Genomic DNA, 15,370 nt, shown 5'->3' with positions numbered 1-15,370 from the left:
TTTTTTCTTTTCACTTTTGCTTTGCTCTTTTCTTTTGTTTTTTGTTTCCTCTTTTCTGCTGCATGGTCCACGAATCCACCCCCAAGGCTCCATAATATTCTCCCACACTGGAAAGTGGAGACATTTGGTGCCGACAAAATGATGGGGCATCTTCTGGTGCGCTTGTCTTTACAGCATCTTCTGGAAAGTCAAAAGGCAGCTTTCAGCTAATGATCCTGCCATACAATGAACCACCATGCGAGAGCACCAAGGGATTTAATAACTTGATTTGCACATTCTTGGTTGTACTTATTCTCTTTCCTTGGGCAACTTATCACAAAGTCAGTGACATAGTCCCACCAAAACCATGGCTTTCCACTTTCATTTGCCACTTTATAGAAGCAAGCTTGATGGAGATTTTGGACCACAACATCTTTCTCATCATAACCTTCACTGAAATCTTGCTCTGGATCAGGAGCATAGTACCTTTTTATGATTGATGCACTGAGACTCGCACTGTTTAGATCTCGCTCTGGCGTCAGTTGGGGCTGTCGGCTCCAGTGGCGTCGGAGACGACGCGGTGGATCTTGGCGCCGGCGAACTGGGCCTGGGCTAGGCCTTCTTGGCAGCGACCAAACTCCCAATCCAACTTCTCCTCGTCGCCATCGCAACTCCTCTGCTTTCTCTCTCTGGACCTGGCCACAGATTCTCGGTTCTTGATCATTCTTTTCTATCTTTGCTGCGCCACCGTATCCATCAACTCCATAACGGCGATCACAACCCACAAGCACAGAGGCTAATGTGTGTTTGTGCAATCCAAGGGGAATGAAGAAGAGAAGAGAGGCACATGGAATTCTGGGGACGGAGGCAAGCTTCGAGGCCACGGTGGTTCGAGCCGCAGAGGAGGGGAGGACGGATCTGGCGGCGGCGGTGAAGGACGACATGGTTGTGGGCTGGTTGACGGGATCTGCTGGATCGATGTCGATTTCATGCTTTCGGAGACTCCGGTGATCGGCGGGTTGCTCGACGATGAAGCTTGTGCAGACGGGAGGAGGGGTTTGGCTGTAGAAGTTGTTGCTTGAGGGACTGAGACAAAGAGGATGAACTGGGAGTTGTTGGGAATGGCAGAGCAATTGAGAGGGTAGAATTGGAAAGTGCCATCTCTGATCTATCTTTTATTCTTCTTCTTGGCTAAGGCATGTAGATTGCAGAGCTTTTTTGTGAAGGTTTTGATTGGAAATTACTTTTGGCTTTTGGCTTTTCGTGACAAGGACGAGGCTTTGGCTTCGGATCAGTGCATTGCTTTTTGCTTGCTGTTCCTCCTTTTTGTATTGGACCTTGTATATTAGGCACCCGGAGGTACTCACGCCGCCCTAGTCCTTCAGGGCCGAGCCCAAGGTTGCAGGACCCGATTCCAGAGATGGGCTTGATTGGACCCCGGAGGTTCGAGAAAAGAGTGGCGGTGGAGTTTTCGGTGGTTCTGCAGCAATACTGACGGATTTCTGGCCAAAAAACATGTATATAGATATATGCGCAGGAAGCAAGGCGGATGACAGCGGGTCTGGGGGAGAGAAACTAATCCGGGCCTTTTTAATGGCCCACATAAGCTGCATGCACCAAGAGACTAGCCCAGCCCATTCAAAGTAACTGTCGGTGAGCTCGGGCTCAACAAGGTGCCCCTTGAATAAAGCCTGGTTCTTGGTCTCGATCATCTGTACCCAGCAAACAAGTTTGTTTTTCTGAGAAACCAAACTTGAGAGAGAGGGAAAGAGAGATATTTGGTTTGGTGTTTATGCAGATTCACGGTGGATGTGAAGAATCGAGAGAGAACCGACATAACTTTTCGTGTCGTTTCCCACAGACGGCGCCAAATGTTGATGCACAAAACCGGATGTCTTGGAACAACGTAAATCCGACCGTGAATCTGCACAAACGCTCAAGAACACAAAGAACACAAGGATTTTATCGTGGTTCACCCCAAGGTTTGGGCTACGTCCACACTGATTATGTATTTATTTCTCTGTTGAAGAGGGAGAGAGAGAGAGCTTAGAGCTTAGGGGGTGTGAGGAAGCTTTGAGAGGGGGTGAGAGGCTTCAGAAATGGCCTCTGAGAGTGAGAGTGAGGCCTCCCCCAATTGTGAGGGTGAGGGGTCCTTTTATAGAATAAGGACTCCTCACTTATTACATATTTGCCCCTTCCTTTATCCCATAATTACATTTAAGTCCCCTGAGTATTTGTACGAGATCTAAATACGAGGCCCTAAATATGGTATAAACAAACTAAAAGTAAAAACAAATAACGAAAACAAGAAAGTATGATCAATCAAATTGATGTGACAACAAAGAAAGCAATTTGTAATTCAATCAAGTAAAACACTAGAGCGTCCGACTGATCATAACCAACCATACTTATTTCCTACAATGAATTATTAACAAGTACTCAATCTCATTGATAGTCAAATTTCCCTAACTCATGTAATATCTATGGCATCTAGACTATTACATATATTCTACTATGCAACCATCATCTGGACTAATTTAACATAATGAAACTCATTACGATCAGTGAAAATTTATATAAAGACTACACAAATCTTAGAGTATGACATTTACTACTAGGTAATTTATGGTATCTATTTGCAAGAAACTATCACTCAAGTTGAAAACATGGGATATGCACAACTTGCATCAAATTTACCAAGTAAAAGTAAAGATGGTAGCTAATCATCAAGACTAATACCAAACATATAGGCACAGCAAACGATACTCAATGAAAATTGAAAACTTGAAAATAATTCACTTCAGAATCTAAGCATTCATAGTTATGGCTACATCATAGGGCCTAGCTAAGGAAAGTTAGTTCCGAAACATAGATAAAATTGTCATTGAATTCATAATTTAAAAAAATGAAAATTAAGTTTAGAAAACCCTAAAAATTTCTTTGCTCTATTGTTGTTGTCTTTCGTATGTCCCTTCTTCTCCAAAAAAAATTTGATCAGTTCTGCTTTTTTTTTCTTTTTCTCTTCTATCTTCATTTTCTTCTACGTAACTGACAACGGTTTAAAAGCCCATTTATTGAAAACACTAGAAGAAAAGAAACGGAAGAAACCTTTAATTCCTTGCCAAACACTTCGTGCGTTTAGACACCTTGATCAAAGTTTGAAAGAATAGAACGCCTAATTTCACTCATATTGGTCTACTTGCTACAACGAGGCCTCCATATTGTCCTTTTCTAACCTGCTAGATTCCAACATGAAATTTCATCTCCAAAGTGATATCAACCAAATTTGAAAGTACCCAAATCTCCATTGCAATTGATGAGAATTAAAGATAAAAAATGCCCTATTCATGCTTCCATCGAAAACCAACAAACTGGAGAATGGAATAGAAATATGGATTTTCATCCCCCTTCAATTTTGATAAGCTGCAGTGCGTCGGCTTGCTCTTGGAAATTGGGAGAGAAAAGCAACCCTTTCTTCTGTCGGTGAAAAAATGGGGATAAGGGCATCCTTTGTTTTGTTGAAGCGGTCAAGTGATGGTCGTCCCTTTAATGTGCAATAGAGGGCTGCTTAAAAATTGAATAGTAGGAAATGAGTTTACACGGGGACCCAAGCAAACAGCAGCAGAGAGATATTAGTGTGGGATCTTAGTGAAGGAACAACCACCAAACTGTCTCTCACCCTTTTGGAGCCGGCATGTGGGATCTTAGTGTACAAGTGAAACAAGAAAACACATCTGTGCTGGTTGGATTTGAATTTCTATGTGAACGCTTTCTCAAGTGAATGGTGTTATATTAGTAAATTAATAAATTTTCATAATATCATCACATTTTATGATAATTACCGTTTGATATTAATATCAAATATAAATTTAGTTCGATCTCTTTTTTTTTATTATTTGTTTTATATATATGTATTTACTTTGATATTTCCCAATGTATATGTATTTTCTTGTTTTTAGACAAATGAAATTGTGTACTTGATAAAAAAAATTGTAATATCCATTTTGTCCAAGGAGGTCCTGTGTTGAACTATTATATTGAAAACAAAAAACGTAATGTCAGGGAGACTAAATTTAGAGACCAAATTTACTAACTAAATGATGTATCACCAATTGGAATGAGCACATTTAAAAACGCTTAAACCAATTATCAACTTCCATGTGTTTTAGTTTTATAAATTTTGTCTACATTTAGTCTGCCTAACATTATCCTATAACTTTTATTTTTGACAAAGGATAGCGTTAGTATGTTAAATTATAAAATATTATGGGAGAATAATCGATGAGATCAAACATGCATTAAGGTGCATAGGCATTATTATTTTTCGTCAATGCAGTAATGCGACATCTACAAGAACATTGTAACATAGGGTTGACTACTATGATTAAATTGTCTTCCCACCAAGAAATGAGTTTCCTTTTACACATTTTGTTTTTCATTTTCAAACAAAAAAATGTTTTGCTTTTGGAAATCTTTCTATTACAAATGATTCCTGAAATTGACCATCACCATCAAGATGATATCTGGAATTAAAAATCAATCAATGTAGTCTCTGAAAATAAGTGTAGCAAATCAATGTGGTCATTCCGTTACAATTTTTTTTTAAATAATGTTAAGTGCTGATGTGACACATAAATTGGCCCTATAAGTCATTTTTACTCACAAATGATCATTGAAATTGAAAATTGATAAATGTAACCCCGCAAGTAAGTGTCTCAAATCAATGTAGTCATTCTGTCAAAAATTCTATTATGTGCTGATGTGATACATAAATGAGTCACACAAGTCTAATTAAATTTAAAAAAATACAAATAGGCTTAATAATTTAATAGTTAATAAAAAAATTGTCAACCCAAAATTACAGTCTTGCAATCACCTTCGATCTCATTCCACATTTCTCTACCTCCTTCGCTCTTTATTCTCTTAAAAAATACCAATACACGCATCTTTATACACTTCAACACCCTTCATCGAATTGAACTTGGATCGAGAACACATTTGGTGACAGCTTAGCCTATTGACAATGACTTCTGGGATATCACCATTAACATTTTGCCGATCAACATTCTCACAACCTTAATCTTGGAGAGTTTGTTTGGCACTTCCCTGATGGTCTGGTGATGCAAAGAATTGTGAAGTCTGCCTTGAGATAATGAGGGTATAACCGAGGTGCGTCTATTGTTGGTTGAAAAATATTTCCACACCCCTCTTAGGCTTTGGTTAAACTTTGTGTCTTTGAGAATTTATGGAAGAGATCTTTATTTGGAGTAGGCCCTACTATAAGAAAAAAAAATATAATTGTGCAAAAAAGTATTTAGACAACTTTTTCAATTAATTATTAAAACCACATCAGCACATAACAATTTTATTTTTACAAAATAGTGGCAAAAGGATCGTATTGATATGCGACATCTATTTTCAATGACTACGTACTGATTTGGTACTAAGGTGCTTTTATAGAAAGTGGGTATAAAAAAAAGCTGAGCTCAAAAAGGTGTTTGGTAAACACTCAAAAACAACTTATTTTCACAGTTTTGAGTGAAAAAAAAAAAGCTAAAAACGTGAAGCAGCAAAAATGAGCTTATTCTCACAACACAACATAATCAGTTTTGTTTTTCAAAGCACAACAATACTAAACCAGCCATACATTGATTGATTTTCAATTTCAAGAACCATATTGATTGTATGGGTCAATTTCAGGGACCATCTTGATGATGTGGATCAATTTCAATGACCATTTAGGATAAAAACCCGTAAATCTTGTGGGGCCCATTTATGTGCCACATCAGCAGTTAAAAGAATTTTTAACAGAATTGTGACGGAATGACTACATTGATTTGTGATACCTATTTTCAGAGACTACATTGATTGATTTTTAATTTCATGAACCATCTTGCTGATAATGGTCAATTTCAGAGACCATTTGTGATAAAAACCCTTCTCAAAATTATATAAAAAAAAATGATATTTTGCAAACTAATTTTTATTTTATTTTCATTCTCCTATAAAAAAATAAAATTAATCCCAGCTGTGAGCGGGCTATCAACCCCTTGGTCTAAAAAAAGTAATCTTTCTCAATAAAGTTGGTTGATTGGGATAAAGTTGTATTATTATCGAGAGAGGATCTTCGTCAGATTTTCTTTGTGAAGATTTTTGGAATCCTTCAATTATATCTGTTCATCGTACATCTTGCGGTTCGTTTTCTTCAAGTACTATTTATATTTAACTTTAAATAAAAAAATTATAATAATTTCTATCTGTACGATGTATACTAAACGGATGTGATTTGAAGATCTTTAGAATTATCACAAAAAGCATCCGACGGAGGATCCTCACTAGTCATTATCGTATCGGCACTCAACACTGCGAGGGTGGGTGAGTCAGCAGGGCGGGACTTGTAAATAAAACGAAATGCAGGGCTGTTATATATACGCTGCTTCTTTTTATAATATTCTGCGCTATAAATACAAAGAGAGAACATCAAGTCCCATCCTCTTGTCGAAACAAATCTAGGGTTGGATACTACTACTGCTATACCCCTCGCCTTCTCCAGGTGCGCCTCTCTCTCTCTCTCTCTCTCTCTCTCTCTCTCTCTCTCTCTCTCTCTCTATATATATATATGTATATACACGTATATATATTCCGTGCAACAATTTAGGGATTTGTATTTCCAAGCAATCCCAACCTTTTGTTTTTCAAATTGCTTTGCTTATTGAGCTACATAACAACCAATTTCTGATATATTTGTATGTATAGTTTTTGAATTGAGCATGAAAATTTATTTGGGTAAGCTTGAATTTTGCATATGGATTGTTTGTTTAGCTTAATTTGGTGTGTGGAGCTGAAACTTTTTTCCCCTTGCTGCGATTTATCTGTTTCTATTGACCTTTCGGTTTAGCGAAAATGATAAATGACAGTATTCATTTAATTATCTGTATCTGAATAAATCTCTGCAATTGCTAGCGATTTGGTTTTTTCTTTTTTTCCAAGACAAGTTTTTTTTTTGAGATGTATTTTCATACTATGATCTTCAAAGTGCGAAATAATGGGTATGGTTGCGCTAAACGATGACTCACATATTTCTTCCAGGTACAATGCCTCGTCATGATGACCGCCATGGTGGTTCACGGCTCTATGTTGGCCGCTTGTCATCTCGGACAAGATCACGCGAACTTGAAGACGTATTCAGCAGATATGGAAGGTATGAGGAATGATTGGGATTCAAAGTGCTTTTTGGGTGGTTAGGTAAAACATTGCATAGGAAAATATTTGGCATTTATTGATTGTTCTGTTTGGTTCAAGCTAGTTGCTTATTTGACTGAGCTTTTACAGTTCAATAGAACATACGTGTTTCTATCGTTTCATTATTCTGTTCCTGTTTGCAATTCCATACCAGTGTTAACTTCATGTGCAAATCGTAAGGCTCATTGGGACTTCTGAATGATTTAGACAAGGGAGAATCATTGAGAAAATTAGTTCATGCATTATACCCATTAGTGCAAATCCCATATTTGTGTTCTAATTTTTTGCTGTGGGTTTATGGTCTTTTACTTTCTGTTCTGGATTACTGGTCATTTGGGGCTGTCCATATTTAAAAGGTTTTTGGGAGACAATGAACCCTTTGCCAAGCCATTATTTGTGCTTGAAAGTGTACATTTCTTCTATGTTTGTGAAAACACTTCACCCCTCCATGTGTCCTTTTGGTTTAACTTCAATGATCTTGTTGAAGGTTCCTTGGCTTTTGCCAAACCTGGAGGTCTTGGTGAGAGGTCCAATTGGTGGATTTGGCGAGTCTTTCTATAATTTATTGCGTTTTTTTATGGAAATGGCAACAATCTCAAAGTGGTGTTTAGTTCATCTGTGAGGGGCGAAGTCTCATCCCTTTGATGCTTGTATCATGATGGCCTTACTGTTTATGGAACCCGTTTACGCAGAGTACGTGATGTGGATATGAAGCGCGACTTTGCCTTTGTTGTATGTTATTCTGTACCTTGCTCTCTCTCTCTCTCTCTCACTCTAACCCTTCTAACACGCCCAAGCACAAGCATGCGATCTCGCATTATTTCATCGATTATTATGGTGTTAACTTTTGTCTTGTCAATTTTTTCCCTTGCAAATTTTATCTTCTCTTTGTTCTTCATTCTGTAACTAACAACAGGAATTTAGTGACCCCCGGGATGCTGATGATGCAAGATATAGCCTGAACGGTCGTGATGTTGATGGGAGCCGGATAATTGTGGAATTTGCCAGGGGGGTAAGTATTATGGGTTATATTGTTTAGAATCCTTCTCATATTTCAGCAATGTGTGTTACTAGTATGTTGTTAAGAACTGAACAATGTTCTGTCTGACTTTTTGTTGTCACTTGTCATATGGATTGCAGAGTTGACCTCTATAGTTGTTTCTTGATTACATCACTTGGGATGTATCACTTAACAAAGAGGGTGCAGGGTTCACCCCCTGTATAGTCGTTTCTTGATTACGTCATTTTGTTGTAGACTTTTTATGTTTTGCCTGATATCTATGTATCTCTATCTGTCTCTCTCCCCCTCCCTCCCTCGTTTCCCATGTTTTAAGCTCTCTCATTTTATTGGTCAATTGTCATGAAAATTTTGCTCGATGTCTGGCTTGCATTCAGGCACCACGTGGTCCTGGTGGATCTCGGGAGTATCTTGGGAGAGGCCCTCCTCCAGGATCAGGGCGCTGTTTTAATTGTGGGCTGGATGGACACTGGGCTCGAGATTGCAAGGCTGGAGACTGGAAGAATAAGTGTTATCGTTGTGGGGAACGAGGCCACATTGAAAGAAATTGTCAGAATAGTCCAAAGAAAACAACTAAGTATGCGCTCTCTCTCTGTGTTTTGGCATTATACAGCTCTGCTTATTGACTTAGCAAATTATTTCTTGTGCAGACGTGGGCGTAGTCTCTCACGTTCACCAAGTCCAAGGCGGGGTAGAAGTCGAAGCCGTAGCTACAGCAGGGATCATAGTTACAGGTTTGTCATCATCTTTTCCCTTAAGTTCTGCCTGAGTTCTCATTGCTTGCCTGTGCCTAATCGGTGAAATTCATCTTAAGTGACTCCTTTGCGGGGAGCAGTGAATTTCCAAGTATTCATGTCACTTTTGATCTAGAAATGTGGCTATACTTGGTAAATATTTTGTTGAAACTCAATTATTCTTTTCTAATGTGCAGCCGTTCCCGCTCACCCGTGAGGGGAGAACGGAGTTTGGAGAGAAGATCAAGGAGTCCTCATGACAGCCGGAGCCCTAAGCGTCGCAGGGGTTCACCACCACTCTCCAAGGGGAGGAAGCATGATAGAACTCCCGAAGGGAGGAGCCCACAAGAGCGGGGTAGCCTCTCCCCGCAGGATCGCAGATCTGACGACAGTAGGAGTCCCAGGGCAAAGAGCAGAAGCCCTATAAATGATGTTGAAGGCGACAGCAATGGAGATAGGAAGCATAGAAGCCCTGTTGAAGAAAACAGCCGCAGCCGCAGCCCAAGCCCTGTCCGCAGGAGTGATGATGAAGACATCCCTGGTTCCCCGAGAGGCAGTGAATCACCAGCTTAAATGCACTGTTCTCCAATGACGTGCGGATTTTACATGAAAACTGTATCGCGACAACTTCTTTGCTTTAAGTGGGTTCTGTTTATTGTTCTCTAGCTCCGAATTTTGAACTTACTCTTTTTTTTTTTTCGGATTATGGATTTCTGTGGGCAATAGATAAATTATGTTTGGGATCCACCAATTTTTAAGTTCTGACGCCAGTAGTTGATTATACGATCCGCTTAGTGTATAGTTAACAGCATATAAGGTATTTCTGGGTCTGCCAATGCATAAGGATTTGAGGCTTGTTTAGGATTTGGCAGAAAAATTTACAAAGTGTTTTTAGAGCAGCACGTGTCAACTACTTTTTCTGGAAGCGCCCAAGTGTTTTTTCAAGAAGCATTAAGTTTATGTGTTTTTAATAAAGAAATTGTTACTGACATTCTAAAAATTTCATTTTGTACTCTAAATTTTCTATAATTAAAAAAAAAGTACGTATATTGGCGGGTGTATACTATCAACGTAATCATTACTCATTCATTTTGGTAAACGTACCTTGGTTTTAGATTCAAATTCTCATCAGACCTTGCTTAGCAACCTCAGATAAAAAGGCCCTGCTTGATAATTATTCATTTTTTTAGTTTTAGTTTTCACTTTCTGTGATTGAGACAAGAGGAACGGATATGGGGAAATTGAGGGATGAAGAAGAATGATGGGATGAGAGGGGAAAAAACCAGCAAGGTCTTGACAGTTTCAGTTGCTTTGGGTAGTACAGGCGATGAGCTCCACGACATTGCCCATGCTAGTATATTCTCTCCGCACAAGTTTCCAGCAGACAGTTGCAATTTACTCCAACTGTTTCTCCTTTTCATCCAAGTACTTAAGCAATGACACCTACATTTCAGTATTTCAGTTTTTAGACTTTCAATTCTTAGTTTTCATAAAAAAGTGCAACGAAATAGTTATTAGACGCCTCTCACTTGCTCTAACTTAGTCAAAGGCATAAAACTTTTGATAGGGCTTTGAGTTTGAAGTTGGGAGGAAATAATAAGAAGATATTGTCCCCGTTAACATCTCTGTCTTCTTCAAATTCTTGTTGTACCTTTTTCATGACCTGCAACTTTATATCTTATTCAACGTTTTGGGAATGCCATTTTTTGTCAACAACTGTTCAATCTCGTCACCTTTCTCTTCCATCTTCTCTTCAATCTTTGGACTGGTTTGGTATTACTGTGTTTTAAAGAAAAAGCTACTTCTGCTGTGATGTGACAGCTGTGAAATAAAGCAGCAAAGTGTTTGGTAAATTTTTTTGTACAAGTGTTTTTGGAAAAAAAAAAGAAGTATTATAATGTTTGGTAAACTTTTATGTAAAACAACTGTGATGGTGTGAAATGACAAAAAAAGATATAATACTAGATGTGCCATTAATTTAATTTTCTTAAGTCTTCCCCCTTTATTTTCTCCATCTGCATCGGGAAGTCTCTCCCACTACCGCACTACTGAGCCAGACTTTCCAAAAACAAAAAGGGTAAAGTACAAAAAACTACCTTAACTATTGGTGTCACAATACTTTCATACCTCATCTTTTAAAATTGACAATGTTATACCTCATCTTACGAATTTGTGTCAATGTCAGACATCCGTCAAATTTTCTGTTCATTTTTATGTTAAATGATGACGTGGCTTAAGATGGACTCCACTCCTTAGCCCAACTGGATTAAAAAATAATTAAAATATTAAAAAAAATAATAATAAAAAATAAAAAAATATTTCTATTTAATATTTCTATCCCCTACAAATTCATCACCCTCACCAAATTTAAATCTGTAACTTAACCAAACAACCCCACAATCCTCCTCTTCCGCCATCGCCACAATCCCAAACTTTCTCTCCGTACAGTTACACCACATCGACGCCATGACGCTTAGCAAAACCCCTACCCAACTCTTCCACCTCTGCCTCTAGCGTGACGCCTTCAGTGTCAAAACCCTTACCTCACTCGCAGCTGCTGCGACATCCCCAAACAAAACAACCAGAGGCGTCTTCTCCATCTCCAGACACTTTTATGTTTTCTTTCTCATCTCCATTCTACACCATCGTTGTCCCCTATCCCTGTTCCCCATCGCCGTCCCCTACGGCCTCTCTTCCCTTCTTTGACTTTTCTGCCACTGATCCGCTGCTTTGACCTCCCTCGCTGCTTCCGTCTTCTTTACACCGATCATTACCACCACTCAAAACCCATCATCCAAAACCAATTGACACCAAAAACCCATTTCTGAAATCTAATTAAATTAAATAATTTATGGATACCCATCAATCGAAATTGTTGATGCACAAAATCAGTGAGGATTTTGGTACAACATAAAATGTTAAGTTTGTGACCTTCGCTAGATTGCTCCGGTCACTAGTGTGGATAAGTATGTAAATGGATAGGGACAGGAAAGCAAACACAAGATGTATGTGGTTCACCCAGATTGACTACGTCGACATAGTAGAGGAGTTCTCATTAATTGTGAAGGGTTTACATAAGTACATATGTTCAAGCTCTCATTTTGTGAGTACTAGTGAATGATTTAATACAAATGACATTTGGAAATATTGTGAGAGAATGATCTCTATTTATAGAAGAGAGTTTTTAGTTTCATTCTGACATTGACACTTGTCGTGTTGTGATTGGCTTCTGATGTTGACATGTGTCGCGCTATGATTGACTTCTGATGTCGACACGTGTTACACTGTGATTGGCCTCCTGGTTGGAGGGAAACTCTTCTGGGTCCTTGACGGAATAACGTTGACCGGTGCTAAGTAGTTTCAGGATTGGTCAAGGATGGTACAAACAGTGATTTCCTAAGTTCCCAAGTGAAGGAAGCTCCTCGGTTAGGGACTTGCAAGATCCAAGCCATTGAGTAATCACGAAACTTCTAAGTACCGAAGTGTGGTATCATTTTCACTTGCCTTATCTGTCTCATATGTAGATGTGGTATCTTTTCTGGAAGTACTTTTCCTCCATCCAAGGGTGGTATCTTTAACCGATGAAGATGCACAAGGTAATGTATCAATTTCACTTGAAGCTTACTTGTAGTTTCGGGCTTGGTCAAGTGCGATACAAACCCTATAGTAGGAGTCTCCTAAGTTGCCGAGCTAGGAGATTTGCCGAAGGAGGTAACAGACAAGGTAAGCAATCAGATTTCCAAGCAAGCAACCTGGATCAGAGGTTTGACTTCGGCTTCCGGTTGATTGTTCTCTTTCTCCTTGTGTCTTAAACAGCAACAAGGATAAGGATAAGCAAATGGAGAAGAGATGATATGAGATACTTTTGCTTTTGAAGAAGTAACTTTCCACAGGCTTGTTCTTGAACTAGGCTAGAAGGTTTTTTGGTTTCCTCCAGAGTATAAGGCCGACTCAAGAATTTGAGGGTCAAAACAAGTCCATCAAATCTATAGTACGTTCGACCCTGATAATATGGGATACTTTTGCTATTGACAAAGTAGTGGATGTATCAGCACGTGTTCTGTTACGCTTGCCTCCACATGCTTCCTTGTATCATTCTTACTTGCCCTATCTGTTTCTTAGGCAGATGTGGTATCTTCTCTAGAAGCATAAGATGTTGAAGATGAGTACTCGAGAGCAATGCCAGGTAAGTAATCAGGCAAGGGGTTATCTGCAGTCAGTTTCTGACTGGAAGCTTGATTCCAAGTACTGACTGATTGCTGTCATTCTCCTTGTCTTGCAGGTAAGAACAAGGCCAAAAGAAAAAACAGGAAAAAAGCATGATATGAGATACCCTTTCTTTTAACCCTGATAATATGAGATACTTTTGCTCTGGTGTGGCTTGTTTGCAGAGGTATTATCGGGAGGAAAAGAAGCTGAGTATTTTGAGAGACTCTGCTGAGAGTGCCCTCTTAGATGTGAAGAAAAGTTAAGCATTTTTTTATTTGCAGGTCTGCCTGGCTGTGGAGGATGGAGGTCGACATATATAGGAGTCTCCCTAACAACAAATAGTAATGTTATTCCTTTACCCTTATTGGTCATAGCAATGTAGTGGAAGCTGCAAGCTTCACGAGTTTTAACTTTGTCAGAGCACTTGGAAAAAATGGTATGTGGTATCTGGAAAGCTGATGTTGTGTGTGAAGATTGCAGACAAGCTTTATCCAAGGAAATCTGACCCTCGAAGTTTGGAGAGCGGTGCCTCTTCGGTTTTTGAACAAGAAATCCTGTCGAGGATCTGGCTCTCGAGATTCAGAGAACGGTGCCTCTTCGATTTTTGAGAAAGCAATCCTATTAGGAGTCTGACTCTTGAGATTCGGAGAGCAGTGTCTCTTCGATTTTTGAAAAAGTAATCCTGTTGGGAGTTTGGCTCTCGAGATTCGGAGGGCGGTGCCTCTTCGATTTTTTAGCATGTAATCTTGTTGGGAGTCTGGCTCTCGAGATTCGGAGAGCGATGCCTTTTCGATTTTTGAGAAAACAATCCTGTTGGGAGTTTGACTCTTGAGATTCAGAGAGCAGTGTCTCTTCAATTTTTGAGAAAGTAATCTTGTTAGGAGTTTGGCTCTCGAGATTTGGAGGGCGGTGCCTTTTCGATTTTTGAGCACGTAATCCTGTTGGGAGTCTGGCTCTCGAGATTCGGAGAGCGGTGCCTCTTCGATTTTTGAGCAAGCAATCTTGTTGGGAGTGTTTTCTCGAATGTGAGTAAACGTTGGACATTTTTGCCAGTCTAGCTTGCCACGGAGCACGGAGGTTGACACACATAGGGACTTTCTAGTTATCAAGCAATGATGCTGTTTCTTTACCCTTGTGTGTATTAGTAGGGTAGCTGGACCTTCAAAATTTATGTGTCTAAACTTTGTCAGAGATCTTTGACAAAGTTTTCTATGGTACCTGAGTAACTAATGTTGCGTGTGGAAAGTGGTGCCTCTTCGGAATCCGGATAGTGGTGCCTTTTCGATTTTTGAATCAATGGCCCTGTTGCACTTTCTTTTATAAGGGCACCAATTGTGTGCAAGAAGTACTTTCAGAGAGTTATTGCTTGTAGGAATTTTCCCCTTAATTCAGAGATTTATTGCACCTCATTTCTCCTTCATCATTTCTGAGAATGTCTGGCTCATCCGACTGTCATTTTGACTTGAACTTTGGTGAAGAGGCAACCATGCCTTTTCAAGACAACATATGGTGCCCACCCTTCTTATCTCCTACTGGTCCTCTTACTGTTGAGGACTATGTGATGAAGAATGATATGACCGCTGCGGTGGTGGCCATGAACCTTCTCACTCCTAAAGATAACAGACTACTTTCCAAACCGTCTGAAGAGTTGCTGTTAAGGATTCTCTGGCTCTTAGTGTTCAGTGTGCAGGTTCTGTGTCTAATATAGCCCAACGCCTATTTGGTCGAACCCGCCAAGTTAAATCATTGGCGGCTAAAGAGTCTCAAACAGGAGATCAGAGGGCTCAAGTATGAGAATAAACAGTTGCACAGGCTCGCACATGACTATGCTACAAACATGAAGAGGAAGCTCGACCAGCTGCAGGAATCTGATGGTCAGATTTTACTTGATCATCAGAGGTTTGTGGGTTTGTTCCAAAGGCATTTATTGCCTTCGTCTTCTAAGGCTGTACCACGTAATGAAGCTTCAAATGATTAACCTTCGGTGCCTCGTTCTTCTGGAGTTCTGCTAGTACTAAGGCTTCGAATAATCACCCTCTGGTGCCTCCTCTTTCTGGGGCTCTGCCGACTGCTGAGACTTCTCCTGAGTAACCTTTGTGAAGGCTCTCTTTTATTTGTTTATTTTGATTCATGTATATGTACATATTTGTAACTTATCGGAGATATCAAGAAACAAGCTTTGCTTCAT

The 15,370-nt window shown here is 39.5% G+C and overlaps 1 protein-coding gene across 3 annotated transcripts; it reads left to right on the top strand.

Moving 5' to 3' along the window:
- Nucleotides 1-6,421: 6,421 nt before the first annotated feature.
- LOC103434525 (serine/arginine-rich splicing factor RS2Z33-like) lies at nt 6,422-9,731 on the top strand. Of its 3 annotated transcripts, none has more exons than XM_008372889.4 (7): nt 6,422-6,532; nt 7,069-7,180; nt 7,914-7,953; nt 8,138-8,233; nt 8,617-8,816; nt 8,890-8,973; nt 9,171-9,731. In XM_008372889.4, exons 2-7 carry the CDS (start codon nt 7,074-7,076, stop codon nt 9,544-9,546), a joined length of 903 nt encoding a protein of 300 aa, XP_008371111.1. In that variant the 5' UTR covers nt 6,422-6,532; nt 7,069-7,073; the 3' UTR covers nt 9,547-9,731. The 3 variants fall into 3 exon arrangements, with proteins under 3 accessions (XP_008371111.1, XP_008371112.1, XP_028961683.1); XM_008372890.4 differs by having other exon boundaries at nt 6,453-6,532; nt 7,709-7,953; XM_029105850.2 differs by lacking the exon at nt 6,422-6,532 and adding an exon at nt 6,543-6,765.
- Nucleotides 9,732-15,370: the final 5,639 nt, after the last annotated feature.

Source organism: Malus domestica, chromosome 07, assembly GCF_042453785.1.
Source record: "Malus domestica chromosome 07, GDT2T_hap1".
In the NCBI taxonomy this organism is placed as follows: Eukaryota; Viridiplantae; Streptophyta; class Magnoliopsida; order Rosales; family Rosaceae; genus Malus; species Malus domestica.
Note: the sequence above shows the minus strand (reverse complement) of the source record. Positions and strands in the feature narration are given on the sequence as shown.